Source organism: Pelobates fuscus, chromosome 8, assembly GCF_036172605.1.
Source record: "Pelobates fuscus isolate aPelFus1 chromosome 8, aPelFus1.pri, whole genome shotgun sequence".
Taxonomy (NCBI): Eukaryota; Metazoa; Chordata; class Amphibia; order Anura; family Pelobatidae; genus Pelobates; species Pelobates fuscus.
Genome location: NC_086324.1, coordinates 158,250,238 through 158,277,207, shown reverse-complemented (window position 1 = coordinate 158,277,207; position 26,970 = coordinate 158,250,238). Strand labels below are relative to the sequence as shown.

General features: G+C 41.1%; 1 protein-coding gene across 3 annotated transcripts; it reads right to left on the bottom strand.

The window, feature by feature from the left end:
* Positions 1-4,562: 4,562 nt before the first annotated feature.
* Positions 4,563-24,416, bottom strand: E4F1 (E4F transcription factor 1). 3 transcript variants are annotated; one of them, XM_063430499.1, is made up of 14 exons: positions 24,237-24,416; positions 15,485-15,627; positions 14,869-14,965; positions 13,898-14,103; positions 13,452-13,572; positions 10,303-10,455; positions 9,915-10,090; positions 8,489-8,683; positions 7,818-7,923; positions 7,506-7,723; positions 7,116-7,314; positions 6,729-6,895; positions 6,013-6,075; positions 4,563-5,510 (listed from the first exon to the last, which is right to left on the bottom strand). In XM_063430499.1, the coding sequence occupies exons 1-14, from the start codon at positions 24,334-24,336 to the stop codon at positions 5,166-5,168; spliced, it is 2,289 nt and encodes a 762-aa protein (XP_063286569.1). In that variant the 5' UTR covers positions 24,337-24,416; the 3' UTR covers positions 4,563-5,165. The 3 variants fall into 3 exon arrangements, with proteins under 3 accessions (XP_063286569.1, XP_063286570.1, XP_063286571.1); XM_063430500.1 differs by having other exon boundaries at positions 14,869-14,962; XM_063430501.1 differs by lacking the exons at positions 15,485-15,627; positions 24,237-24,416 and adding an exon at positions 15,067-15,116 and having other exon boundaries at positions 14,869-14,962.
* Positions 24,417-26,970: the final 2,554 nt, after the last annotated feature.

Genomic DNA, 26,970 nt, shown 5'->3' with positions numbered 1-26,970 from the left:
GTCTGGAGAGCAGGGGCCGGCACGACAGGCTACAACAGCTGCCGAGATGGGATGCAGATCCCAAAAATCACCCCAACACACACCATCAGGGGCACAGAGCATTGAACATATGCTCTAGCGGCAGCCACCTACTAAAATGGCGCCGTCTGGAAACAACAGAGCCGCGGAAACACCAGAGAGCCCTCCACAGACCGAGACTCATACACAACCCGTCCAGCCTCACACAGGGCCCACCACACTGGCGGCAGGGGACGGATCAGCTCCAGTCACTCAGAGGGACTTCCAAAACTTGGTGGGAGAGATCAAAAACCTACTGGCAGCTAATGTGGCAGCCATCAAGGCAGATATGCAGAGAGTCAATGACAGTGAACACAGCGGAGGGGGACATTGCCGACCTCAAACAGTATGCACACTGTACAAGAAACCATCCACCACCTACAAACCATGCAACAATCACTCTCCATACATCTAGCCACACTGGATGACAGGTCAAGGAGAAATAATCTTAAAATAAGGGGAATACCGGATTCAGTAACCCCAGCAGAACTCCCCCACTATGTGAAGCGACTGGTGGCCACCATCTTGCCGGCCACACAGGCTGGACGGAACCTACCGCCTGCCTAAGTCCTGCAGGGCCCCAGCGACGGCAGTACAAGACGCCGTAGTGCGATACTCACACTCCCAAGACAAAATCACCATCTGGTCTGCGCTACAGGGCAAGACGCCGCTCATCTTCGAAGACTCTAACCTCACCTTCTACCAGGACCTCACAAGGTCCACCCTGCAGTGGCGGAGATCCCTACAACCTCTCACAACCAAGTTAAGATCAGCAGGCATCAAATACCGTTGGATGTCCCCCAGGCTACTAGTGGTAAACCACAATGGGACAGTACACAAAATATCATCGCTGTCAGAAGCCCCGACTCTCCTCACGGCACTGGGTCTACCGCCCCACGAAAGGACCGACGACAGACGGGCGAACACTCATACTCTGAACCCCTCCCGAGCAGACCCGTTCGTGCCTGCCACCGGCGCGGCTGCCCACCCAGGAACCTGAACTCCTGAGAGACTGCATACCCGCTTGCAAAGTATGATGCCAGAAACTGTTACAAGTTGCTCATAATTAGTTATATTTAAATATATGGCACCGCACTACACACACGAGAGTCCCCCATGGAGGACCCGCCACCCCACGACTAACAACACCTGGAAAATGGGCATTACATGGCAGGTGCTCGGCTCCACACCGGCCAGCTCTCCCCCCCACCCGCCACCCCATAGGTAAGGGGTACTACCTAAGGCGGGCCAGTTCACCCACCCTCCACACTATCATAGGATAGCTCTAAACTAAACAGCCCGAACCGACACATCCCTAACACCGATCTAGATTTAAATACCACGCAATCCTAAACTACACGCTCGCAGCCACCTCTACAAACCATCCTTGATACACTACAACACACACTTTCAAACAATTTAAAAAAACTGTGCAAGACGATTACGGTTATAACTGTTTTAACCATGCTAATACTTTATGTTGGTCAAACCCCGCTACAGCTGTTGGGGCGCAGCGGAGCGATATGTTGGTTGTTACCTATAATATGCACAACAAAATAAATAAATGAATAATAAAAAAATAAAAAATCTCAGGAGGTGCTGTGTTTCAAGCAGAAGTCCTGCACATACATACTCATACCACCATGACCACTTCAAATCACTAAAGTGGTCATAGTGGTTGGCGTAACCCTTTAACCATACAGAAACAATACATATTTGCTGGAAGTGAGAGTTTCTACAATGTATGGTGCATAGCTATGGCATGTACATAAGGAAAACTAGTTACAGGCTACAGCCACCTTGTACATGAAAGTTTCAAGTTGTCCATACGGTTAAATGAAGAACAAAAAATAAATAATTTGACATATTAAAAAAAAAAAAAAAAAAAGTAATTACATTTGTTAGCTTTGAAGTTGCTGCTTAGTGGATGAAGGAGTGTGCTGCATTTTGTGTATTATAATATATATAATTTTTATATAGACAGAATAGCAACTATAGAACTTCTATCCCACAATGAACCAACTAAGCCGATCCAATAATCCATATGTGCAAATAGGCTGTTGTACCTTCTTCTGGATCAGTGTAAGAAAAGTGGTGTCACAACAGCTACACACCCAACACAGTGTGCACCCCCACACAATGCCACAACAATAAATTAGCCAAGATCAGGGAAGATGGAGGGAGAGCTTGGATTTTCAGCCTTTTATTAATGACATTCCCAGCGATCATGGGTTTATAATAGCTCCTTTAGAATTGTAGACCAGGCTACATGTTGCATAGGAGTGCCATTTATATAAAAACATGAATGCATTCTTATGCCAGAACTCCTTTTTTCCAATTAGCGGAGGCATTTTTGTACCATATACTTTTTGGTTCTAGTCCAAAACATCACCAAACTGAACACCAAACACCAAATTGCATGATTTAAAGTAAAATAGTGGATTTTGGAAAAACAAATTATCCAACTCCACCAAGACACAAAATGTTACATAATATAGATTCTCATTTACAACTGTTCTGTATTGAGTAAATAAACTTGATGAATTTCAAATTAAAGATAAAAATACCCAAACAATTTTTTTAAAAAGTCTGCTTTCACTTCGGATACTCTGGCCTTAACTTTGAAAATTACTTTGAATTCCCATCAATTCACATTTAGTAAGCAAGATATTTATTTAGCAACAAGAGAATTCAAAGAAATTTTCACATTTTGCCAATTTTCCAAGGATATTAATGGATTGCAATGTGGAATTTATCTCCCCATTCAGAGCAAGATGGTCATCTGAGTGCCAATCAACCCAAATTGTGAATCATTCATGAAGCCCATTTATACACCAGGTGTAAAAGGAGCTCTGAGACATAAATAGCCCCCCCAATCATAGAATAGATTCTTACATTTTTCATTTTGTAAAATCATATTTTTCAAAAAACAGTGGTTTTGTGCCCCAGCTTGTGATAAAACAGACTTGTTACCTACACAACCCACAGGTTCTGTAAATTTGGTAATAAATTAGCAATAGCTCATGCTTTTCAAGTAGTTTGTGATTGTTTAAGCGACGTTTAGTTTAAAAGTTATGGACAATGTTACAAAGCCATCTAATGAACAGGACAGTAACAGTACTGTGTGTAAATGCTGCACTGAGTGTTAGCTCAGTAGCCAATTTACATATTCAGGATTGTTCACTAAAAACAAAAACACACCTAACTCGGAGAATATTTCCAATTTAGTCATGGTGGCCTAAATTGTGAAATTCAAGTCTTTTCACTTCCAGTGCTTTGTTGCCTCTGTTAGATTCTGAGCTATTACTGTGCTAGATTTCCTTATACCACTTAAAGGGACACTCCAGCCCTTTAACCCCTTAAGGACACGACATGTGTGACATGTCATGATTCCCTTTTATTCCAGAAGTTTGGTCCTTAAGGAGTTAAAACACTTTAGTGTGCTAAAAAGCTTGCTTTGCGAAGTGTGTCCTATTTTTTTTCATTTTTCATTTCAGTAGAAACGTACACTTTTACACCCCATGGCTTTTCAAGCAGACAACAGGTCCTATTACTTCCTGGTTTGATTAGCTTATTTGCACGGATCTCAAAAGGCAGCAATTGCACAGAGCACCTGTCTTACAATGACTTCTCATTGGCAAGTCTGTGATTGGACAGCCACAGAAAGTCTGGGTGGAGTTAGCACATTAGGGCTTGAAAAGGCAGCATGCAAGAGAACTACATTTTTTGCAAGCTGTTTTTAGATATAACTCCAATTAAAAAAATGCAGAATTAAACACATGCATGTTTTCATTTGGGGTATATCTGCTAAACAGTGCTTTATTTATTTTGTATTTGGGTAGTGGGATGTCCCTATAACAACTGCAGTTCATCGAACATGTGCATGCTCTATTCAGCTTTGCCTGGTTTAAAAAAAATACAGTCTTAACTTGAATTTGTCAAGAACGACACAAAACCTGTGAGGAGTTAATTACAAATGCTGGTTGCTTTGCTCTGAAAAACACATTTTTTTTAATTTTTACATTAGTTCCATTTTGAAGTTGTGCACAAGAGATTTGAAATCCTAATGTCGTCAGACTGACGTTTAAGGCTTTATTTTTTAAACAATATATAGGTTGCATTTTAGTATTAAAAATGAACACCTGTGAAGTGTGGAAGGTGATCCATATATTCTTTGTTTTGCTGGGGTAACAAGGGTGCCAGGCTTCATAGTTGGGGGATAGTAGAGCTTAATTACAGACCGTGTAGTGGATGATTGTTTGGAAAAGAACCAAAATTGAGTCATCACGTTTTGCCTCTGTTTGACCAACACAGATGTATGTATTTATAGAGCTTGGTCAGCAGCAAGAAATAGCAGTTTGTCCTATACACCAGAATGGCTGATATTGTAATTAAAAGCTGAAAATTACAGGGTTCAGACAAAACTAAAAAACAAAAACAAAAAATAACACATTCCCGTGTGGCTGACGCACGGTTGGAATATACTATACTCACAATGCATAGCATAGTCATTAATAGTTTTCATTAGTGATTTCAGAGATCCGGTTTTCTCAATGTGAGAAGGATATGTGTGCAGGAACTCTTCAGTACAGTCAACACTAAAACAGCAATGTAGAAATCAAGCCTCCATACAGGACAGGCAGGGATCTTCAGAAGCGAGGCTTCAAGGCACAGGTACAAGATTAACACTCGTAGAGGTCACAATGTCCAAATGCTTCTTTCAGTGGTCATGTTAATAAAACAATACTATTTCTAAACCAGAAGTTTAAAAGGTCATAGAAAAATCTCTTTATTGAGCCTTTGCTGAACCAGTCTGGGATCTCCCTAAGGCTTTAAATGGAGTTCAGCACCAGTGGAATCGGAACCTTATTCCACTTTCCGTAAAGAGGCAAGATGTTCCATCATAGTGTAACGCCAGATAGATAATCGGGTCACATCTCCATCTGGTGTTTACACAATACAATTCTGGTAAGTCAGAAGTCAACTTAGGGATTCCTCACTGGTAATCTCCATTGGCTTCTAATGTAACATGCTTTCCAGTGAATCACACCAGATGATATCATTAGTAAGGTTCAATGGGCTTCTCATATCTCCTGCTCTTTATCAGGTCAGACAATAACAGTTTGGACCTCTAGTTCACCATCGTGTGATGTAATCACAAACTCTGCAACTTGCTCCACCATCTCCATGTCTTCTGCTACTACATCTTCCTTTTCCTCGCTGGGGAGATCATTTTCTAGCACCGGATGTTCTACAATGGCAGAGGCCAGGGTCATGGCAACCTGTTCGGTAAGGGATTCTGGTGTCGCTATGGTTATTGTGTCTGCAGTGGAAACTTCCTCCATGGCAGCATCGCTGCTCTCATCTAAAGTTACATTTCGGACAATGATCTGCTGTCCTGGGCTGGCTGTACTAACAATTTGCTGTACCACCTCCAAAATATGGCTGTCCACCTGCAAGAAAAACACACAGTTCTCAATTTATTTTTTAAAATCCGTTAAAGATCTTACAGCACAGGGTTAACTTTAGGAGTTCTTATATCCTGCTTTGTTAATTAAACTTTAATCACACACAGGGGGCTGTTGCAGGCTCTAATAAGCAATTAATGAAGAAATGTAAAATTAAACTCATTGTGCAATAATGGAAGTCAAGACATTTTTCTGGAAGTATGTAGGGAGACTGTGAAAGTCACAGCCAGGAAAGGTGTGGCCAGGGCTAACAAAGTGATTTAACACTGAAATGGCAGGGAATTGAGCAGTGAGACTGCAGGGGCATATGCTATACACCAAAACGGACTAATTAAGCTAAAGTTACTTTGGTGATTAGTGTACCTTTAATGCATTAAACAAGGAGAAAACGGCAATAATCTACTACAAACGAAATTAAAACCGTTACATTTACTAATAACGTAATAAGAAATATGAATGATCCTTGAACTGAAAGCAGACTACTCACCTCATGAGTCTCTGTCCCCTGGATAAGTTCAGTCGCTTCACTTGTTTCCAAATCTTCAGTAGCCTGCAAAACAAGTACCAGATGTTCTTACACAGAGGATTAAAATCTCAAGAAACAAGGACAAATTAAAATAAACCAGTAATCCACAAAATATACTTGTGATAAAGGATATCGTAAGGAAGTAACACTGAATCTAAGTGCTGCCAATGCAAAATCACAAGCCCATTTACAGAGTAAAAGATATATTTACCGGCTGTTTGCTTTCTGACCTGTATAGCGAGAAGCATGCAACTCTCAAAAACGCTATACGTGCACTACAACAAGATGTATTATATACTTCAATAATGAAAGCACTGTGTCAAAATAAAACTTGACAGGCAAAAAGCATGCACACCTTATAAGAAATATACCGAACCAGGACAGTTTGTTTTTGTTTTGTTTTTAAATCAAGCATGGTTCTTCTATATCTGCTTCCTTTAAAAAGTATTTACCCAATAAATAGTGATTGCAAAGATTTAGGCTAAAACACTGAAGTTGGAAAAACCACTAAATCTGAAACGCTTTCAGCAATGCCATTTTAGATTGATGTGTGGCACAAGGAAGTTAAAACATATCTAAGGTTGCCTGAGAGGTAACCAATCATAATATTTTGTCTGTTTGTGAGTGCATCTAACTGTCCTATTGATTGGGTCTGACTTTAGTCAACATGCTCTCACCTCTATAATATATTCCTGAGTGTCTGCAACAACTGAAGAAAATTCTACAAGAACAGTGTGTGGTTCCTCTGAGGAAACAGGAGCATCCATTGTGTCAGAATTAGTGCTGTCTATTGCAGTGGAAGAGTCGTCCGCCTTATTCATATTCAATGTAAGCATGCAGCCCCCTGGCAAAAAAAAAATGGGGAAAGTTACAAACAATATTTAAAACACTGAACATATAATTGTAGATATACAAGGACGAATATTTAGCATTGCCACACAATGCATCATGGATAATGACGAGTCAATAGTAAGCAGTTGGCCTTAACAGATGACATAATAGTGACAATGAATTCAGTAGCTGCTGGATAGAGAAGGGCACACATGGTTGTAGACTGAACTTACCTTTGGTCCTTAAGTGACGATTTAGGGTCCCATGTTCAGCAAACCCTCGGCCACATTTATGACACTTAAAAGGCTTTTCTCCCGTGTGATGCCTAATGTGCCGAACCAAGGATCCTTTCTCCCGAAAACTATTTGTGCAAAAATGGCAGGTGTAAGGCTTGTCTGCAAGGTGAGTACGGAAATGGACTTGCTGTGCATTCTGCAAAGAAGAACAGGGAATTGAGTCAATAGACTGAAAACGCTGCCTGTTTTAGAATTTTCGATCTCGATCAATTTTCTAACTACACTATTTTTTCAGCTCAGTTACTTTGGTCCAAAACACACATTTACTGCAATTTCCACATTCAATGAATAATCCCCTGAGTTAGCATATGCCAGCTGACAGCCTACCTTTGTTTTGTATCTTTTTCCACACTTTGAGCATGGATACGGCCTATCATCTGAATGCACCCGCATGTGACCCTTCACATGGGCAACGGTCTTGTAGGTCTTCCCACACTCTCCGCACTTGTACTTTCTGTCGTCGCAGTGGGACTCCTGGTGTTTCCTAAGCAAGTGAGCTTTCAGGAAATCCCTGTTGCAGACCACACAGCGGTACAGCTTGCATCCTGTGGACATATATACATAAAAATTATTATTATTATTGTTTTAAATGATGGGCTATGTGTAACAAATTATACTTTTACCATGGAAACCATTTACCTTCATGCCCCTTTAGGTGCACTTTGAGCCCGTTGCTGCTGTGGCAGTTTTCCCCACAATGTGGACAGCTGAAATTCTCATCTTCATTTCCTACTGTACCATCTGTCTATTTGAGAGAGGGGAAGGGAAATCAATGGTGTTTTCACAAACATTTGCAGTCTTCATATTTGTTCAGAAGTGGCATTATCCTACAATTATGGCAGACTTGCACATACAAATGAATGTGTATCAGATATCTAGACAATATATCTCAAGAGTCTTAATCTATACAAACTATACATTGCTTCTGGACTCATCATAAACATATTACCAAATTGAAAAGCGGAGCATACCTTTTCCCAAAGCCTTGTAATGGCATCAATTGACAGGTTCCCAAGCACACCTATCATGCCTTGTGTTAATTACCATTATTGTGATGATAAAATGCAAACAGTTAGGGAAAAACTGAAAACCACTAATTAGTCTTACAATCTTGTCCTAGGCCAAATATGGATGTCTATATAAGTATCAGATTATCAAGAATAAGACAATATTTTATGCTTTTGGAATGGAGGAAATTGCCACAAAACAGTTGAAAAGTACAAGAGATCTAAGCAAAGTAGGAGACAGTTTTTCATATTTGGGTGCTAGTGGCCTTTTAGTGGTGCCTCGATTTCAGCGCACACACATACCGTATCCTGCTCATCAACTTGTAGCTTCAATTCCCCATTCTGTAATTCCTTTGATAAGATTATACATCTGTCTTCGCTCTCAACATCCTGCATGGCCACAGTCTCAATCACAATGCCAGAGCTGCTCATGGTTTGGTGCAGGAAGCGGTCACAACTCAGCTCCCCCTCTCCTGCACATTGCTCATCAGCGGCAGCCTGAAGTATGAGACAAGAAAATGTGTAGCTATTCTTCAGGCAAAAAATTTCATTATGTTCTACAGCAGAACAGTGAGAAGCACAGAAACATTCCTAATGGAGCTATAAATCTAGAGGAGAAGATTCATTTAAAAAAGCCTAGGTTAGAAACTGCCAACCTTGGCAATACTGAAATAATTATATTTATATTATTATATTATATAATAAGTGGTTCACAGTTTGTGACCATGACAGTTATCTCATGCTTTCAAGTACCCTCTGACAATATTTATAGGGGTGTTTCATCAAATGGATGGAGGGAATCTATCCATTTTATACTTTAAATTAATTTAAATTATGTGGTTATGTTGATTGAATTTTGAAATGGCACTCTGAGAAGCTACATCTGCAATGCAATCAATGTTTCAACCCTAAACAGGTCTTTTTCAAGATCTCGAAAAATTGCGTGGCAAAGGTTTGTTTTTTGGAACAATAAATTACAAGTGAATTTATTAGGTCTCTGTGATTGCACCCTTTACTCAAATTTTTACACATACACAAACAAAAAAATTATTTATATATATATATATATATATATATATATATATATATATATATATAAATATAAAGTTGTTGTGTATTAACTGCTAATATGACCACAGTCTGCTAGAATTTGCAGAAAGATGCTGACCTATTGTGTGAACTTATTAAGTATAAACCAATTCACTTTTTCTTGGCTTTAAAACATTTGTGGAAAAGTTTTCTGCATGTATGATGTATATATAATATATATATATAACAAGCACTTTAAAAAGTCAACTGCCTCGCAGTTCTGTATAACTACTCATGTGCACCACAAGATGATAGCAAAAGTATAGACACAATTAAGAGTAGCATATACTTCGCTGACATTGAGAACTAAACTTGGCACAGCATGTCATGCGAAATCATGGGAAAGAGAATTCACTGATCCATGCAACTGGTTAATGACAGCTGTAGATAGATTCATATACAGCCATAATACCCAAATATTGGCAATAGTCAGCATTACAGAATGCTCCTCATCCAAAGCACAGATCGAGAAGAAACCTTTAGGCGAGTATCTAACTGAATCTAAATGCCTGTAAATTTGGTTGCACCATGTGTAGGATGAAACCAACATATGTTTCTTACTGGTTGATTAAAGGCAAACCGTAATATGATGATAAAATAATGGTATTTATTTATTCCTATGCACAGAATGCGTGCTCACCTGGGACGTAGTTTGGATTGCGAGTGATTGCACTTGTACATGAACCTCGTGTAGAATATTACCCTTGGCGTCTGTCACCAAACGGATTACAGGGGAACCATCCATATCATCGCTGGCCAGCTGGGAAGACGTATCAGACATCTTGTTATATGCATCTTCACTGGTAACAACTTCCTCTGAAGAAGGAGAGAAAAAAAAAAATATTCAAGAAGTCAAATCAGTCAGGGTTCTGCCCTGTGTTTTTCCCTCTTTAGTTTAATGAGATGCTCAGTTTCTGTAACTTTTTAAAACCAGTCATTATTCTGTTACTAAAACCTGACTCTCTATAAAGCCAAGTGCAAACTACTCTTGCCAGCTGCCAATTTTATTGTGTTTCCCTAGTTGAGACCTGATGAGTAGTCTTCTCTAGTGATTAAAAGCTCCTTCTCCATGTTGAGTCGGATTTTTTCTGTGCATGGTGTAATAGACTTCATATGTCGCGTCAAGGCACCCGACTCTCTGAAACTCTTTCCACACTTCGAGCAAATGTACGGTCGCTCATCTGATCAGAAGAAAGATAAAAAAACAGAAACTAGTTGGATCGTGGGTAGAAGACTGGCTATTCAACCATTACTGGTTTAAAAATCCTATCAAATTCAACCTGCTAACCGGTAACAATGACACAAGCTGGAGAGAATAAAAATAACATGGTTTCTTTCTCAGTCGTCATCTTATGCCAAGAGGATCAAGCATCACTGTACACTCAATCTAATCAAATCCTGCTGGTCTGCTCACCGCAAATCCCCATTTGGTCAGAATCTTATTCATCAGTTACTCAATCAACACCATCATTTACGATATTGTTCATCATGCATGTAATTAGACTAGATATACAAAGTATGGGTGTGCGGGCAATGATTTCATGCATCCTGTGTCACCCTTCCTGGTTTGACAGGACAGTCCTGGAATAGAGAGGTATGTCAGAGTCCTGGGCATGCCTCTCTATACCCCAGATTGCAGGTGATTTTGTCTGCATCAGGTCCTTATTCAGGCAGTTATTTGATGTGTTTGTATAGACCGGCTACCAGTGTTTGGCTGCTGTTTGCTTCTGCTCATTAAGGTTCTGGCATTTTGCAGTCTTCTGCTGAAATGTCAGTGATGAGTCCAGCTGGTACACAGTGAAGGGAAGTAGCCCCCACCAAAATCTTAGCCACGCTGTAGGTGCTAGGAGTGAATCCATATCATGTGTAGCTGTGTTTTCATATGGAAGTGTGTAGTTTAAATACAGTATGGAGTAGAGAAAAGTTTTCCTATGGGAGAAGACATCTTGACCAGTGAGGTTCCTGGATAAAAGACACAAACATTTGGACATGTGGTGGTCGTACCCCAATACACTCCCCCATTTGGAAGTCTATAGTATCAGCTTTCTTGGCAATCTTTTCCACAGAGTGACAGAAATGGACTCTTGGTTCATTCTACTTTCAGCTCAGATGGATTCTCTCTCTAAACTGGAATATAAACTGTGCGCAAGTAACCATCTTCTTTGGTTTTTATTGTATGTATTGCGTCTGATGTGTACTACGGTCATTGCTGCCGCCCAGGAGTAGTGGGAGTCTGAGAGCAGAAGTTAATTTTGTGTATTTGCTTTTGTATCACACAGCCATGTTACAATGCTGCCATCCACCCTATGTGTTCCCTATTAAGGGTTCATAAATATGTAGTGATTTAGAAAAATGCCCCTCTCTGTCTCAGAGATTTTTTTACTGGGTGTCTATTGGCATAAACCAATAGTATGGACAGGACTCAATGGAAATGGAAATAAAGTACGTAATAGCAATTAAAAAATGGATAGATAATATCAATTGTGCATGTATCAGCTAGTGAGGTCCTACCTCCCACAATATTCGGTAGGGGGAATCCAAAACTAGTTCTACACCTTATATAGTGGGGAACCAGTACACATTAGGAATAACTGGTTCACCACTATATAAGGTGTAGAACCATTACTATAATATACATTTCATCTAGTTTTGGATTCCCCCTACCGAATATTGTGGGAGGTAGGACCTCACTAGCTGATACATGCGCAATTGATATTATCTATCCATTTTTTAATTGCTATTACGTACTTTATTTCCATTTCCACTGAGTCCTGTCCATACTATTGGTTTATTCCAATAGACACCCAGTAATTTCTATTCTAACCCCAGGCGGTGAGTTTTTTTGGGGACAGTGATACAGTGGTGGTGGTGGTCATTGTTTGGTCTCAAATTTCATGTAAGGAGGTGATTATACCATCTACTGTTACTTACCCACCATCAGAGATTTTTTTGCCTGAAGCTGAAGCAAGCAAGGTGAATTGTTAGTTTAGGACCCAACACAAAGGTTTGCCTGGACATGACAGGTGGGCTTACATCTAACGGCCATTGAAGTGGCACTAAAAACCTCCATTTACCTAAATATGCATAGGGATTTGGAATAGTGAGCAAGTAGCTTTTTTGTTTGGTTTGTATTGGATGTATTAGTGTTCACGTGTACTATGGTTGTTACTGCTGCCCGTGAGTAGTGGGAGTCTGAGCGCTGGACTTAATTTTGTAGAATATAAACTTGCTTTTAAAATACTGCTGCCTGCTCAAAAGGCAAATGCTTAACATTTGCAATGTGACTCTTTCCCTTCTGTTACTTCTATAAGCTGAGACTTAAAGAAATGCGGTCAATGGATAAACCCTCAGCTGTTTTAGGTCATTTGATTTTTTTCTTTTAAAAAGTTCTGGGAGGTTTGGGACCTGCTAGGTGTCAAGGTTCCCATGATAACTGCTTAATCGCATACAGCTTCTGCACAGCATCAGAGCAGATGCTGAACCTGCCACCCATTCATTGGCCGAGTGTGTCAGCTGACCACACTCTGCCAATTAATGCACCTATTTATTTTATTTTCTTTAAGAGATCAGGATAACAAGATTTCATAGGCAAACATCATAAGTACATAATGCATTCCCAGTAAGGTTTACTGTATATCACAACAAGCTCATTATCAGAGTTATTCATAATTAGTGCAATAATATAGTGAAGCTTGCATTGAAGGAGTGATGTACCGGCTAGATGAAATTATCATTTGATCGACTGTACCCTGTCTCATAGAGGTATGCTAATTAGCAGTACATAAATAATAGGTTGCTTGAGTATGATAAATTCTGGGCCCGCTGAAAATCATTCACACAGGGAAAGAAATATATAAAAATATATATATTTTTTCCCCCCTAGTGTGATTCCTTTTTTAAAATTTTCCCACTGTTATCTTTAAAATGCCCCTGGTTTATTGGAATCATGTGATATCCTACTAAACAAAAGATGTACAAACCAGGTGATGGGTAGCGTGTAATCACTAGCCAGCTGTGGTGGACTAGGTTTCTTGTGATTAAAGGATAACAGCCTACTGAGTTGGAGGGCCCCAGGTTAGCGATCCTTGCAAGAGGATACTCAAACTCACCCCACTTTATTAGAAATAGGACATTGCCCCCAATTTTAGGTCTCTCAAGATTAAAACATCACCTTTACCTGTGTGCCTTCTGTTATGTCTGATCAAGGACCCTTTTGTTCTGAATGCATTTCCACACAGTGTGCACACAAATTCTTTCTTTGAGCTGTGCGTGACCATGTGAGCTTTCAAAATGTTGGCCTAGGACGGAGAGGAGATCACATTAAGCAATTCATAATCATCTGTAAAAGGATGGAGAGTGTGCTTGGGAAAGTCTTAGAGGACTTGAAGAGGATGCTGGACCATTTGATGGTGCGGTAGGTTGGAGTATCCAGAAGAGGATGGAGGGCGGTACATAGGAGTACCCAGCTAAGGTGGTACGTGGGAGCATCTACATAAGTGGACAGGAATAGTGGAGTATAATGAAGCACCTGGCTGAGGAACTTTGGATTTTATCAAAGAGTGTGTGGGGAGGTGGCAAAAAAGCCAAAGAAAGAAAAAATTTCAAAGACACTGTAGAACATACCGTCTTAAAGGTCTTCTCACACAACTGACAGATGTAGCGACCTCTCTCATCGAGAACCATTTTCACCAATGCAATCTCACTGGGACTTTCCTGTACCAGCTCTTCCCGACTTTCATGCCATTCAACTTCCAGCTCCTCGACATCTCTTCTTTCATTCCCCAGCACACACTCTTCACTGGTGAGAATGTCTTTCATGTTCTCAGATACTGCTTGGAGCAAGTTAAAATGTTATACCTAAAGGGAGTCGCCATCCAATCACAAGGAACATATACATATATTACTACACCACAGGCATAAATACTTTCCTTGCAAATTTCTAGTTTCCCGAGATAGGCCTTTTCTCATCTTCTAACTAGGAAGCGGCTGAATTATCCCAGTAATTCCTGTTCATTTATACTGGAGAATTACAGAACATGCCCTTTTGTCACAAAGTGCTTTAACTGGACCAATGAATAGGAAGCATTTTCTATGTGAGTATACACCTACAAGCAACTTGCAAGGAAGGCTCTGATGACTGTTAGCTATTCACGCGTGGATCTTATTTGTATATGATGCAGGTGCACATTAATTTTTAAATATGAAAGATGGCAGAGCATCATTTGTTTTGCGTTTTGTTTTTTACTCCTAAAAAACATCTGCCATAATACAACTCTCTCCCTAAACCCCCAAAAATCATACACAAGTTAAAAACAGTTCAGATGACAGAGCTGCTTTAAGACGCTTTCTTCTAGTGGTTTTAGATAATCAAGGACAGTCAAGGAAGCAGAGAAAATCAGATAATCAGATTTAACGGTCATCTTTAGCTACATCGCCAGCAAGAAGGGAGCAGGATTTTGGGCCTGTTGGGTAACGACTGCCTCCTCTGAGCTGGGAAATTAAGTCACAGTTTGATAATAAGACAGCAGAGCCCAGAAAAAAAGACTGACACAAATATAGAGAGGATCGCATGCATAAAGAGGAAGAAACCATACCTAAATCTGGGGCATTGCTAATTTCTTCAGGTATCGGCGAAGTTTCCACAATGACATGTGAGACCGTCACAGAATCTTCTATGGATGGGACCACCTGCTGTTACAGACAAAGTTTTAATAGGAGTAGAATGTGTGTCCAATCCATTTCTACATGCAGTAGCCAATGCCACTAAGTATTACCACATATGGAAGACCTACACGGTTGGATCTGCTCTGAGCGCTGTACTGAACACAGGGACAATCGTGGTCTGTGGATTATTGGGGGAAATTATATCTTGATAGGTGTCGCACGATGAGCAGCAGAGAAGCTGTAGCACAGTGAGAAGGGCTCTTTACTTTGCATAAAGGGGGATTCCCTCTGTGATTAAACATGGGATTAGGGTTTGCTTGGGAGTATAGATAAGAGAGTTAGAAGTGGATTTAGGGGATATCAGACTTCACGACTGGAACTCCATGACCATTCGTCAGGTATCGTTGTATCCCCATGCAATGGTACTAAGAATTTGTTTCTATATAATACATATTACTATAAATCTACGTGTAAGTTATAAATAGTTGTAAATATTTTAGAAAATCACTTGGTGGGCCAATGAATGGAGGAGGACAGTTGGCATACCTCCTGGCTAGCTGCAGCTGCGGTGGATGACAAGCTGGGACCCTGAGGTTTCTGGCAAATCTTTTGAATTTTGTGGTGGACAAACTCTTCCAAGCTCGTGAATTCAGCCTGACAGCGACCACATTTGTGCACATCGTCATCATCTGTAAAACAATGAACAATACCATCAACGCATGGCATCCTCAACAGATCTATTCATTGCACTAGTAAATAATTCCACCCCACCTCAAAAAACAAAACACTGCACGCTTTCTAGAGATGTGTCACAGCACTCTGTGGATGCTGAGTGGAAAGGGGATTTGGGGGCTCATGAGACCCGACTCATTTGTCTACAGCAGCACGGTTCTGTGAGAGGGTTAATTTTCCCCTCTGTTAAAATATGGCTCAATTGTGTACTCACAGAGTAATGGGCTTATCTCAAGATATTACACAAAAACACAAATCAACACCTAACAGGAAAATGATTTAGGTTGTTCAGGTGCCTGTTGATTCACTTAGCCAGAGAACACACACATATTTGGGGTCATAAACAATGCATGCACGTTAACCCCTTAAGGACCAAACTTCTGGAATAAAAGGGAATCATGACATGTCACATGTCATGTGTCCTTAAGGGGTTAACAGAACAGGATCGTCCTATTCTCCGTTCCTGTAGCAGAAGCCTTCTGCTTTGTATACGTTTTAACAAAGTTGTCTACTCCCAGGAAAATACTATTAGTTACCAGTTATATACTCATCGCTTGTAACAGAATCTATATCATAGAGAGGCACTCTATTGTAATTAACTAGACAAACATCCTATATATTAAGCGTTACTCCAAGCATCATAACCACTACTGCAGCTGTTCTGGTTATAATGTGAGGAGTTCCCTTGTCCAGTTTCTTGGTACCATTAATAATGCAAACACTCTTACATGGGCGCCACTTGCTGAATGTCCTCTAATGGCCAGCAATGTGCATCTGGCTTCTGCAGAAGATGGATGCCGATCCTGCTGGCAATTCATTGGCAGAGAACATCCGTTGACTGCTCTCAGTCAACAAATGAATTGAATGGCATTGAAGGGCCGATGACCTAAACGGCACTATTAGAACTATAGTGTCAGTAATATTGTATTCCCAACACTAGAGTCAATTTAAAACATACTTGCCACTGCAAACCATAGTATGCTCACCAGAGCAAAATGTACTCGCCAATGGCTAGTGGACATGGCAAACTCCATGAATGCTACAAGTATATAAACTAGCAGAGGCTAGTCAGAGGTGGGAAAATATAACATAATATTCGAGCTACAAAAAAAAAAAAAGATTTTACCAAATTAGACCAAAAAAAATGAACACCTGTAAAAGGACAGTCACTAAACATGTTTAATGCCCTTTTAACTTTGAAATGGAAAGCTTCAGGGGGAAAAAATGGCAATTAAAAAAAAAAAAATTCAATATACAGATTTTCGGTTTTCAGTTCCTTGTGCCAACCACTTCAACTCTTTTTTTTTTATTTTATTTTTTATTTTTAAATAAATATTAGTTTTAGCTCCAAAGCAAAAAGACTACCCCTGTCCTGCCATCATCCTCTTGCTGCCGATGGGAGGCAGACACTGTCCAGTTTGCTACGGTTTACTGTCTGGAGTGTTAAAGGCACCAACAGCCATAAAGTATGACAAGTTGTTTATGCTAGGAGGAAGAGATATCACAGTGGTTTTCAGAGGATTCTTTATAAAGCCTTGTGAGGCTACATTTGAGTTCTTGCAGCTTAATTTGCAAGATTTGGCTGCAATTCACTCAATACAGTGTTTTTAGGTGTATATAATGCATCATTTATTGTACAGAATGTGTTATATTTGGAAGATGATGACAAAACTTGTGATGCCTGCTTTCAGTCTCTTTAAGAAGGCTCAACAAATAAAAATAAATGTGACAATTTAGAGAAATATTATGCTTTATTAAAAACTGCTTTTCTTAAAGTCGTCCCTCCAAAAAAAATGAGTAATTCATAATATTTCACTGAAATTCCAACCCACTCAAGAGATATACAGAGACAAAGAGAATTATGGGAATTGTAGTGACCATTGCGATTAAGTTGTTATGGTGCCTAGAATGTCCCTTTAAGACATAACATTTTTCAGTCCATGTGTACAATTACCCACAGAAGAGCTTGTTGCCATGGAGATTAACATAGTGACACTCAGACCTAACATCACAAAGTTACACACAGGAGAATGCTTTATCACCACTATTTTTCCTACCCGTTCACCTGATTGGCAGTAAATACAGCAATGGCTGTGGTGGAATTCAGGCTGTGGGTTTAGAGACAGGAATTTATGTACATCCACATTGTGTACAAAAATTCTATATGTTGATTATAAGCAGCATCATGGTTGATAGCTAGTATTTAAAGGCAATATTACACTCAGGTTTAGAGACTGGAAATCCATCTAGATTTATTACCTGCAACCCCCCCCCCTCTCTGCTTGTAAACCCCAGACACATAATCCAGCACAGGAAGCTGATCACTGCAGCGACCCTTTCAAACACAAGCAAAGAGTCATTGTGTGATTTGTAATCTTATCACAGTCACAAAAGTGGTTACCATATGGAGCCAGGATCTGCTAGTGCAGGAAACTCGGGAAAGAATGAAATACGCAGTATTCTTTAATACAAAATATTGTGATCCATTTCTTAATGAAAGATATTAACAGAATAATGCACTTTGTCTTGGGACGGGTAAACAGTGTTCCTTTAAACTCCTGGCAATGCTGTGTATTAGTCTCAATAACGAGGAACTGTTCATTAGCAAAGTTGAGCATTACATGTGTGCATTGAATGATTGCTGCCCAATTAGGAAAATCCTCCCTACTAACTCTTAAGCAAGCAAACCCTAATTCTATGAATCATTTTAAATGTTTATGTGAATAATATCAAAAGAGTAAAACAAACAGACATTCTTAAAGGGTACCTGTAGTGCCCAAAACAACTCTAGCTCTTTAAAAAGAGCCTTAACTTCCTAGAAAATGTATAGATTGTGAGGTCCTTCTGCACTCCACCCACAGCGCATGTACTTTAGTTGCTATGGAAATTCCCTATCCGGTGCTGCCGGCATCAACTGCGAGTATATGAACAGTGACATTACATTACTTTGTTTAGACAAAGCTAATAATAATAATAAAGTATTTAACCAGGAAAGGTACATATCCTGAATACTCTGGTTTTCAAGTAAGTCCTGGGGATGTTATGTTTGCCCAACATCCAGGGGTTATTACTATTACCCAACTTAATGGTACTCATTTAATCTAACTCGGAAGGATATAAAGCGGAGTCAACCCTGAAGCCAGCGTGCTGGTATCACTGGGAGAAAATGTAGCAGGGCAAATCAGTGAATAGTAGGGGAGGAGTATGAGCTGTCCAGAGAGCAGCAGAGGAGGAGTACAGGCAAACCTATGTAATTAGAGGCCAAGGTAAGTGGCCATAAGTTCCCTTTTAATCCTATCAGCCCCATCCCAAGGCACTACTCATTTGCTGCCACTACAAAGACGATTAGATGTGTAAGGGACACTTCAGAGTCCCACAGATGTTGAAAGTAATAATAATAATACATGGTTTTGTTCAAAGATTTATTGACGTTTGACTGTCCAATTTATGATGCCATTCTGTCAAACCGGTCAGGCAAAACGTTACAATTCTGTTATTGTGTCGGAGATGCAACAATGTTGTTACATTGTCATCCATCAGTAAACACTAAACACTGTATCATGAATTTAGGATGTAAGGTTTTTACATTTCTCCTAATCATTTAACCCCATCATGATCGGTTTGGAGTCATTTTGAAGTAGAACACTTTCTATTCTCTGAAAGTTTTAACTTGCCTGGATTGGGCTCTTATTTATATATTTTCTAATTACAGGCCTGCTCACCTTAAATTACAGAATAAGCTTCAATATGTACTCCTTGCAAGGTGGGTGGAATGTAATCATGTATTCTACATGACAAAGGAGATGGAGAAACAGCACCTGGGGAAAAAAACAGCCTGCCTACCCCTGAAGCATTTGTTTATATTGCAATCTTCACCATGCGGCCCAATTAATCATTGAAATAACGCCTGCCTCTTCACTTTGACAACCACACACGCATGTCAAACTCAAAAGGCTAACACGGGCCAAATAAACAAGGTTTAAATTTATGTGGTCAGCAAAAAACAAAAACTTCAGTTTTCGTACAAAGTTGGTTTATTTCAAAAAGCACAGTATAAAAAAAAAAAAAGTTGCCTGACACTGGACATCCTCACGCTTGTAGTGCTTTAAAATAAACAAAAGAGCCAATTTATTTTAAGGAGAAGTGCATTTGCATATAACCAATGTTTCGGTCAAACTACTTTGACATATTAAGAAAAGTTTGGTAATGGGACTGAAATGGTGAATGTATGCTGTTGCACAGCTGTAAAAAACAAATGACGTTATCTTGTTTATTTTGAAGTTCTATGAGTGTGTTCTTCACTTTGGCTGAGATCATCAAACTTGATGATCTCAGCCGATCCAATGCTTTCCCATAGGAAAGCTGCGCGGCCAATCAGCATCTCCATGGGGAGATGCAAATCTAACACACTGCCCCCTCCCCCATTCCAATACACTGCCCACAAATCTTATACACTGCCACCCCTCCCTCCACTCTAATATACTGCCCCCTTCACCCAATCTAATTCACTGCCCCTTCTCCCTCCACTCTAATTGAATAAATTGTCCTACCCCCAGTTTAATACACTGCTCCCTCCCCCAAATTAATACACTGCCCCCTCCCTGCTTTTAAATTAATACAATACCCAATCCCCCCCCAAACTAATACAATACTCTCCTTCAATTTAACACACTGCCCCCCCACCACTCCAATACACTGCCCCCCCCCCCCACCACTCCAATACACTGCCCCACTCCCCCAACCACCGCTCTAATACACTGGTCCCTCCCTCAAATACAGTGCGCCCCTCCCTAATTTAACACACAACACAGGAAGGTCGCCCAAGCCCCTCTTCCCCTACCTTAAAGGGACACTGTAGGCAACCAGACCTCAGCTAATTGACCTCCAGCGTCAGATTTTTCACCGTAGGAAAGCATTGAATCACTGCTTTCCTATGGGGTGGTCTAATGTGTGCGCAGCATTTGCCACGCATGCGCATTAGACCCGCTCATCGCGGGACGGAGGAGGGGGCAGAGCTCTGACAAAGTACCGAGTAACATCGGCGCTGGTATAAGGTAAGTATATAAAGGGTTTTTAACCCTTTAATTACCAGTGAGGGGGAGGCATAGAGATCGGTAGTGCCAGGAATACAGCTTTGTATTCCTGGCACTACAGTATCCCTTTAAGATGAGCTGCCCATCCTCCAGCTCTTCTCAAGCAGGCCAGACACTCCTCTGGTACTGCAAGCTGGAACGAAGGGGGAGTGGCTGGCCTGCTCTGCAGACAGACCGCCACTCTGCACTCTTGTGGCCGTGTGAAGGAAGACAAGAATCAATCAGAAAAGATATTTCCTTTCTTGCGGCTGGTCTCAGCCACAGCACAAAGTGGCCCCAGGGCAGGCGGGCTGAAAATACATTAATTGTGGGCCGCATGCGGCCCATGGACAGCATGTTTGACATGCCTGTTGTACACTTACAGGAGGAAATCTATGTGGCACTTAACTTTGTTGACTGAAATCAAGCTTTCCGTTGTTTATGCCAAAATATTAAGGTAACTTACTAAACTACATACAGAGAAAACAGGACATTAAAATATTAAGCAAATAAAATCTTTATTGAAATATTAAAATCTTAATAGTAAAAAAAAAAAAGCATAAACATCAACGCTCATACATGGTGCACCAGTGTCAGGAGTTACTTTGACTTATGGAAATTATACAAATAAGATCAACAGCGGACCACATTTTCTTGAAAAACATACATAAGACTGAGTAAAGAGACGTTCATTATTTCAAGGGAAGACACCATAAGACATCAAAAGCAAGGTGTCTCAGAGAAAGCGTAACTCTCCAAGATTAATTTATAGAATTCATTGCAGTTGGACAATGCACTTAAAATATCTTACACTATAAACACTGTAGTGGTTATGGTATCCAGAGTGCCCTCTCTTGAAAGTAATGAAAATGTTTTAGAAGGATTTTATCTTTTTATTTGCCAGATGTGCTACAACCTCTTCTTAAAAGCGAGTTGGGAAAAAAATAAATAAAAAAATAAAAAGAGTTGGAAGCTATTGCTTAAAGAAACAATATAGGGTCAGGCACACAAACATGTATTCTTGACCTTATATTGTTAAAAACACCATTTAGCTCCCCCCTGAATATAGTCAAATCTTACCTTTATTCCAGCGCTGCGCGAATCCGCCGTCACTGGCGGTGCTCCGATCTGCCTTTTTGGCTGACACCATCAGAATTAATTATCTCAGCCAGTCAGAATGCTTTCTCATAGGAAAGCATTGGATTTGCTGAGATTGCCAATTCTGATGATCTCAGCCAAAGAGGTGATTGCGGAGCCAAATGCCACTGCTCAGCGTCTCCTATGGGGAAAGCTCAGCGTCCCCTATGGGGAAAGCTCAGCGTCCCCTATGGGGAAAGCTCAGCGTCCCCTATGGGGAAAGCTCAGCGTCCCCTATGGGGAAAGCTCAGCGTCCCCTATGGGGAAAGCTCAGCGTCCCCTATGGGGAAAGCTCAGCGTCCCCTATGGGGAAAGCTCAGCGTCCCCTATGGGGAAAGCTCAGCGTCCCCTATGGGGAAAGCTCAGCGTCCCCTATGGGGAAAGCTCAGCATCTCTGTGCAGAGTGTGGAGATGCTGAACGTCAGTGCTGCACATTGGTGTTCCTGGGCTGTAATGTAAACACTGCATCTTGTCTGAAAAGGCAGTGTTAACTGAAGAAAGCCTGCAGGGACATACTATAGACACCAGAACTACATTAAGCTGTAGCTGTTTTGGTGACTAAATTGTCCCTTTAAGAGTTGCAATTTGCTATCCTGAGCCAAGCCTGTAATGTTACAGTGCAGAGTTAACTGAGACAGAGAGCTTTCAGCTCTCCTGTACGTTGTAATGGACGCAGGGAGCTGAGCCCAGTGGACTCCATGTAAGAAGTAAAACCACTTGATTACTTACAATAGGGGTAGGTGCCAAGGCACTCATGGCAAAAAAACGCTATAGCGCGTTATGAAGCTTGCAGTTTTCCGTTAAAGAACTCCTGTATTCCATTTCCAGTTTATTTTTTCTCAGTCACTCCCCGATATGAGTTTATAATTAACCAATTAAATAAAAATTACTTTTGCCAAGCATGCTTTCTTTAACCCCTTAAGGACACATGACATGTGTGACATGTCATGATTCCCTTTTATTCCAGAAGTTTGGTCCTTAAGGGGTTAATAAAAATTAAAAAGTCATCCATAACAGTATAAGTATTTTTAAAAAAAAAATGTTTTATCTACATTGCAGCTAATAACACGAAGCCCATTTAGTCTACAGGATGCCAAATATCAAACATACTCAGCCAGCATCATATTAACACTAAGCAATGATGTACATACTTGTTTTATACCTCACATCCTCTAGACCAGGGATAGGCAACCTTCAGCACTCCAGATGTTTTGGACTACATCTCCCATAATGCTGGCAAAGCATCAGGGGAGGTGTAGTCCAAAACATCTGGAGTGCTGAAGGTTGCCTATGCCTGCTCTAGACTGTAAGCTTGTTTGAGCAGGGTCCTCATCAGCTATTGTTCCTGTACCATTTTATAATGGTTATTGTTAAATGTCCTCATTTTATAATATTGTAAAGATCCGTGGAATACGCTGGCGTAATATAAATGCCAAAATAAATAAAAAATAACCACTGTGACAAGTAATGTATGGTGATGATCTTGCCAATTTTGAATCATCAGCACAATGGAATACATTCTGAGCATTAGGGACTATACTGCTTACACTAACTTTAAATTGAGGGGGAAAAAAGTCTATTTGACTGCATGATATGTATATGCCGCCTTAACCCCCTTAAGGACCAAACTTCTGGAACAAAAGGGAATCATGACATGTCACACGTCATGTGTCCTTAAAGGGTTAAAGGGATTCTATAGCGAATGGGATACAAAGGTGTAGCACGTTAGCCCCTCCCCATATGGAAGCATTCCTATGGGTATTTTACAGAAGCTGGATGTCCTCATGCACCACGAAGGCATCCAGCGTCAGGCAACCAAAAGTCACTTAGCCACCAGGAAGCGCCTCTAGTGGCTGTCTGATTGACAGCCACTAGAGGCAGCAGGCAGTCTTAGTCCTGCAATATAATTATTGCAGTTTCTCAAAAACTGCATTGGTTTACATTGCAGGACTAAGGGGGGCCAGGGACCACTTCAATCAGCTGCAATGGCCTGGGTGCCTATAGTGTGTCTCTAATTTCCTACCCCATAATAATTAACTTTGAATTCAAACAGGGGATCCCCATGGATAAAGACCTGTCACACATTTTGGGGAAGCAGAGAGGACATCAGGAAAGCCAGTGTATCTGCAGAACACATAATAATGAGAATAATTCGAGTGAGGGGTATGGGGGTTAGAGTGTTTGTTATGTTTTTGATATCTTTATTTCCAATGATAAGACATTATGGGGGTGCTATGCCCTCGCACAGGGTGGGCTGGCAGTAGATCCTTGTTACTGGGTGTCCATGGGGCCAGGCACTCACTCCCAGCATGCTCAGTGTAAATGGGGGTCCCCAGAACCCCCCTGTGTACAGTTACCTTCCTCCTTGAAGTGTGTGATGTGAGTGGCGGCTGGGAAGCCCAGGCTGATCAGAGTACTGGGAGCTGCCTCTCCCACTCCTGCCGGCTCCGTGTTCATCCCAGCCAGGACTCTCTCCTCCTCTGTCGCAACGAACGGCCCCGCGCAGCGGCTGGCTGCAACACCAGGCAAAATGGCGGCTTTACGACCGTGTCGTCATAACAACAAGGTGGATGGATGGATGGCACGCATGCGTCGGTGACGTCAGCGCGCCCTGGAGCCGCTCGGCGGACATGTCTAGTGAGGGCAAAGACTTCCCTCAAACAGACAACTGTTACCTCAAAAATAAATAAATAAAAATTGTATATTTTAATATCATAAATCCTTTTTATAAAGTTTTAAAATGGAGTAGATGTCTGACCCAAGGTGCATGTATATGGCTGAATTATCCTCTCATATACTAAAAGTAGGGATGAGATTTGTTTTTTAAAAGGACCACTATGGTGCCATGAAAACATACTCGTTTTCCTGGCACTATAGTGCCCTGAGGGTGCCCCCACCCTCAGGGATCCACTCCCGCCGGGCTGAAGGGGGTTAAACACTCACCTTTCTCCAGCGCCGGGCTCCCTCGGCGCTGGGGACTCTCCTCCTCCTTCGGTCGTCATCGGCTGAATGCGCATGTCTGGCAAGAGCCACGCGCGCATTCAGTCAGTCCATAGGAAAGCCTTCTCAATGCTTTCCTGTGGACGCTGGCGCTTCTCACTGTGATTTTCACAGTGAGAATCGCGGAAGCGCCTCTAGCGGCTTTCAGTGAGACAGCCCCTAGAGGTTGGATAAACCCTATTGTAAACAGCAGGCAGGGTTAATCCTAGAGGGGCCTGGCACCCAGACCACCTCATTGAGCTGAAGTGGTCTGGGTGCCTATAGTGGTCCTTTAAATATACTTAAAGGATTATTCCAACTATGACCATGTCTGCTTATTGAAGTGGTTATGGTGGTAGGAATCTGGATGTGAAGTGTTTCACAGATCCAGAGCTATTGGCATTTGTGTGCTGGGGGCTAGTTGCACCCCGGCATATTGAATTAGGCATACTGAGTGAAGCCTCCCTATGCCCATTTCTTTGTTTTTAAAACATCTACTTCCCCTAATTTAGAGCTCACGCATGTGCTCTGAGACAGTAAAATGGTCGAATTAAAGGCTTCACTAAGGGAAGCCTTTGATTGGACCTCTACGCGGCTCATGTGACATCAGAAATGTGCCAGGAACCTTCGCTTAGGTATGAATCGTCAGGAATTCAAACTAAATTGCACATTTTCATTTTAAGCCAAAATAGGTGAAAAGGAAGCTATATTTTCTTTTTTTTTTTTTTTTACTCAAATTTTCCTTTATTTTGTTGTGCATAAAGGATTACAACTTTGCCTGTATAGCCACAACAGCTTCAACAGGTGCGATGGTCGCAGAGTTTTGAACAAAATTATGGCATGAAAACAACTTACGTATGTTTTAGTCATATAAACGTTTCCTAGTATTGTTAACAGGTTTAACTGTAGCCTTATATCATTAAAGAGACAGCAGCCTAAGGTCGAATGAGGTTCTAGCGAGTGTGAGCCGTGGGGAACAGTGCCCTGGTTGCGTATTTGTACATACATTAGTGAAGGCAGATATGTGCTTCAGGGATAATGTGTAGGTTTACATTTCCATGGTCAAGCATATTAAATGACTGTAGAACAGAGAATACCCTAAGCTCACAGCACCAAATTTAGTCAGGTGATGTCATTATGTATGCCAGTTCTAGTTGTGGCGAAAATGTGAGTTCCATCTAAAACGAATGGGGGGCGGCCTGTGGGCAGCAGGGAGATGTGGGTCGAGGTATCCCTCCAGTCGCTTTAGCTTGGCGCATGCGGGAGTGGGCTTGGAGGTCCTCGGGTAGTAGGTCATTTTGTGGTGCGTGTCTGGGGGTCCGTCACTGGAGGCCTGTAGTGTGTGTTTGTCAGGGGTCCCCGACGGGGCCCCTGGGAGGAAGCTATATTTTCAGTTCATCGCTTTTCACCCAGAATCTGAATTTTACTTTAAATTCCTTAATTAAAATTTCAGTGAAAAACCTTGTTAAAGGAACACTATAGTGTCAGGAACACAAATGTCTATTCCTGACACAATAGCTGTAAAAATATAGTTTAGGCCTCTGTCCCCCCTGTTAGAAAGGTAAAACTTTTTTCAAGCACCGTGCGGGCCTTGCCTTCCACCACCTTTGCTGAGAGCATCAAAATTAATGTTCTCAGCCAATCCGATGCTTTAACTTCGGAATGTATTGAGAGGATATTGTGCATGCGCGGCAAAACGTCACGCTGTGCCAATCAGCATCTCCTCTCCTTGAATCAATGAATCTTTATGAGGAAAGTTTAGCATCTCCATGCAGAGCGCGGAGCTGTTGAACATCAGTGCTACACAATGTACAGTACTGATCCAGGAAGTACCTCTAGTGGCCATCTGAATGTCTGCCACTAGAGGTGTTCCTTGGCAGTAATGTAAACACTGCAGCAATAATGTAAACATCTTACGGGGGGCTCCTCTTCAGCTCCTGGTGCTGGGAGCCTGTGTAAATGCTGTCCTCTTGGACATGTGTAGACTGATGTCTATGGAGTAGTGGGAGCTTCCATAGAAGGTAAGTATTATTTTGCTTTTTTTAGGATAAAACAATACATTTTATTTACAGCACAGTTGCCTTTACTGTTCAAGACAAACATGTATTGTTT